At 47.0% G+C, this 3,789-nt stretch overlaps 1 protein-coding gene across 1 annotated transcript in view; it reads right to left on the reverse strand.

Annotated features, from left to right (window-relative positions):
• Window positions 1–2,687, reverse strand: part of SLC33A1 (solute carrier family 33 member 1) — a 24,314-nt gene extending 21,627 nt beyond the window's left edge. The window contains exon 1 of the mRNA XM_003794126.3: window positions 1,495–2,687. Within this exon, the coding sequence (XP_003794174.1) occupies window positions 1,495–2,269 (775 nt within the window). The 5' untranslated portion in view covers window positions 2,270–2,687. The remainder of the gene's footprint in view (window positions 1–1,494) is intronic.
• Window positions 2,688–3,789: the final 1,102 nt, after the last annotated feature.

A 3,789-nucleotide genomic window follows, 5' to 3' on the forward strand; every position in this document is an offset into this window, starting at 1 on the left:
AAAAAAAAAAAAAAAAAAAAAAACGAAAAAAGAAAGAAAAGCAAACAAACACTTAAAAAGCAACAAGCTGCCTAAAGTATGCATTCACAAAATATTTCTAGGCAGAGAATTATCCATAAAGCAAGAGTGGAACCCCAGAATATTCTGAGACAAATATGCCCTGACACAAAGCAATTATCTTTTAATGAAATAAACAGAGGTAAAAAATACTATAACCATCATTTCATCAGTAGCAGTGGCTCATAGCAGTTTGAAGATATGGACATGGGGTTAGGCATGTATGAGACTGTGTAAGACTCTTGGGACATGGGTATTACAGATGTGACACCATAGTACATGGATGGTGTTTCAAAGGACATTTGCCCTTTTGGAAATTCCTAAGGTAGTATGGAAGCTGAGAGGAAGTTGAGCTGCTTAAATTTCAAAATAGACTCACCCAAATTTATCAGCAGTAGGAAACAAAGAATTCTAATATATTTCTTATGTTGTTAGTACTAACAACTGCTCATTTTACTTGTTTCCTAGTTGTTAGGAAAGTTAAAAAACAACATAAAAGCCCTCAGAAAATTTTGTGTATATTTTACAAAGAAAAGGGGAAAGAAGAGGGGAAATTAGTAAGAACTTACACCCATTTTCTTACGGATAAATTTTAAACTCCTTCCCATAGCAATTGAAGACTATTGCTAATTTGGTCATAACCACTCTTTCAGCACCAGTTCCTAAACCCAGTTCCACAACTGTTGCCTCAGGCACTTTTAATACCATAAGCAACAGGCTGTAGCTATCTGTACTTCCCTGCCTCAGGACATCTTCACTTCTTGTTGTGCATTATGGTACGTTATTTCTCCATCTCATGGAATGTGATCATTCCAGGACACAGTACAATGTTAAATACAGTGTGAAGTCTGACTCTCACAGGCAGGTAAAGGCTGGCAACTCTGAATTCCCCTGAACTGTTCATCTCTGTAGTCCCTGTGGGTAGGGCTCTGCCTTATTCACAGAAGGCCTTAGAATCCTCTCAAGCTGACTCAATAAATGTTTGAAAGAAGTAAGTTCCATTCGGCAGAAGGCTAGATGCAGACTCTTGGTGTTAAGAGCAGGGGTAGAAATGGATCAGAAAGTATGGAGGTAGAAGTCTCAGTCGAACAAGAGAAAAAAGGGAAAATGTGAACCACACAGAGTCAGACTTTGTGCATTTATGCCTTATGCAAGTGCCCATGGATCCCCAGACTCGAAGTTCTGTCATTTGATGGGCTGCTTCTCCCTGTTCACTGCACAGTACTGATCAATTACGATTGCTCTAATGTCATTCATTCTGGCTCTAATAACACTTCAAAGAAGGCCATTTTAACAAAACAGAAAACTTACCTTTAGTCATCTCCCATAAAACGATTTCCAGTAAATTAAATAATGAACGTCCATCTAAAGTCAAACTGTCAAAAAATTTCATAAATATAAAATAAACCTACCAGCATAGTAGTTTAAATACACTACCTGAAAGAGTAACGATTCCTCTGGGTTGAGGCTGAAACCGCAAATATTTGTTACAAAAGTCAGCAGATTCAAGGGCCAAAAACAAAACGTTGCCCAAAAAGTAGCCCGCCGTCTGGCCCACCGAATTGCAAGTAGAAGCATAACCCACGTTTTCCCGGGATAACATAGTTAACGCCCAACCATCCACAGCGATGTCCTGAGTGGCAGCCAGGAACTCAAATAAAAAGAATGTCACAGTGAGAGCAACCACATCAGGTGTTCTGCCATCGGTATTCCCGAGCAAACGGTCCACCTGAGTGGATAAATAGATCATGAAGAATCCTAGTATATACTGTGTAGGGACAAGCCAAGATTTGCGACGACCAAAGTTCTTGAAGTAAACCGCATCAACCAATGGGGCCCAGAGCAACTTGAGACTGAAAGGCCAAAAGACAAAACTGAAGAAAGCTTGGTCTGTATAGCTAACATTTTTGCTCTGCAAAATGAGTGGAATGCTTCCCGCTAAACCCAAAGGAATGCCCTGAAGCACGTAAAGAAAGAGCAGTAGCAGAATGCTGCTTAGTTCGGCTCGGCAGCCCCGTGGGGTTTTTATGAAGTCATCAACGCCGGTGTCCCTCAGAAGAGCTTCTCTGTCCCCTTCCCCGCCCACCGAGTCCGCACGACTGTCATCCCAACTGCCTGGCGGTAGAGGACCGCTTTTCATATCCAGAGAGTGGTTGAAAGTCCCCGGCCGCCGTTGGCGACTGTTGTCCTTATGGGAAACGGTGGGTGACATGTCAGAGACGACGCAGAGCTCCGTCTGTGGGGCGCCGGGGCTGCACGTTTTGGACGCGTCTAGTCCCAGGTCCAAGGCTGTCGCTCTGGACCGGGGATTCGGTGGCTCAGGGAGGCGGGCAGGGAGAGAGGCAATGAGAGCACTTCTTAGTGCAGTCCAAAGTGCTGAAGCCGGGAGCCAGTCCCCTGGCTGGAGGCCCAGGCGATGCCAGGGTAGGTGCCCCTTGGAGCAGCGTCAAGGAGTCTGAAGGAGCCCCCCGGACAGCCCTGCCGGGCTGGAGGCCGGAGGAGGGGGCCGTGGTGCTGCAGTGGAAATCGGCCCCTAGCCTCTGCGAGACGGATCGGCCCGTCTGCCCACCCACCTCCAGCTCTCGGCGTAACCAATGAGGTAGCCAGCACTTTCTTCACAGGACTCCAGAGGTACCAAATAACTTCCTGCCCGCCGCTTCAGGAAGTGGTCCCTGCTCAATCAGTCTCCGCCTCCCCAGCGAGCCAATCAGGACAGGCTCCAGTGGGCCCGACTTCGGAAATAACGCTTCTCGGGAACCCACAAGTCTGGCAGCCGGAACCCTCGGGGAGGATTAACGCCGGCGCACCGCGCGGCCGGGGCGGGGCGCCTCGCGAGCTCAGGCTCTGTGAGCGCAGGCGGCTGTAAGGAAAGCGTGGGCCTTCGTCATTGGGCGCCAGCGGCCACGTGACAGTGGGCCGTCCCTAGCCCGCGCTGGCGGCCGAGTGTTAATTTCTGTGCGGCGTCAGAAGCAGCTGTGACAGTAGGTTTGGTGGTTGGGCCGGAGAAAGGCAGTACCTGGACTCCAAATTAGGAATTGTGCGGTGTTGCTGCTTTCGTGGGCCGGAATGAAGCAGGGAGGAGAAGTTTATGTATAAGAAAGCAAAGGCGACGTCGCTTTATGGCCCCAAAAGATTTTCACTGAAATTAAGGCTTTTGAGGCAGAAATTATTTGATAAGGGCTTATTGAAAACCAGATGCAAAGACCGACAGAATTGGGCGTGCTCCGGAGTCTGTCACAGGTGAAAGGTTTTGATAAGAAAGTTTAGAAAAAGGAAGGGGGGACTCGTTAGAGTTGCCTTCTTTCCACTGGCGGGTACATTAGAGAAGCTACAATCGTTGGCTACAGATTACATCACACAGGCTAAAAATGTCTATGTACAATGCAACCAGTAGAACTTCATGCTTCAACTAATCTTAAATTCCCTTCTATTTAATGTCTTCAGGTTGTACATTGATTGTTGCACATCAGCAATTAAGGAACTTACCATAAGATTCTTTACATGGAAACAGAATGTCCTCGTCCGGTAACGTGACCTCCCCAAGGGAGAGTAAGCTGGAAGCCTGCTTACTGTCAAGTGTGACCAGAGCGTCAATAAGAGGTAGAAAAAGGCCTGACTAACTGGAGAAACATAGGCCTTCCAGTGCCTACGTATTTATGAAAGGATTGAAACTGCGCCACAGGTGCTAGGTTTCTCTGCAGTCCTTTTTTCCAGTGTGGTGGAAGAAGATAG

This window comes from Otolemur garnettii, unplaced genomic scaffold (genome assembly GCF_000181295.1).
Source record: "Otolemur garnettii isolate 467f Iridium unplaced genomic scaffold, OtoGar3 scaffold00076, whole genome shotgun sequence".
Classification (NCBI taxonomy): domain Eukaryota; kingdom Metazoa; phylum Chordata; class Mammalia; order Primates; family Galagidae; genus Otolemur; species Otolemur garnettii.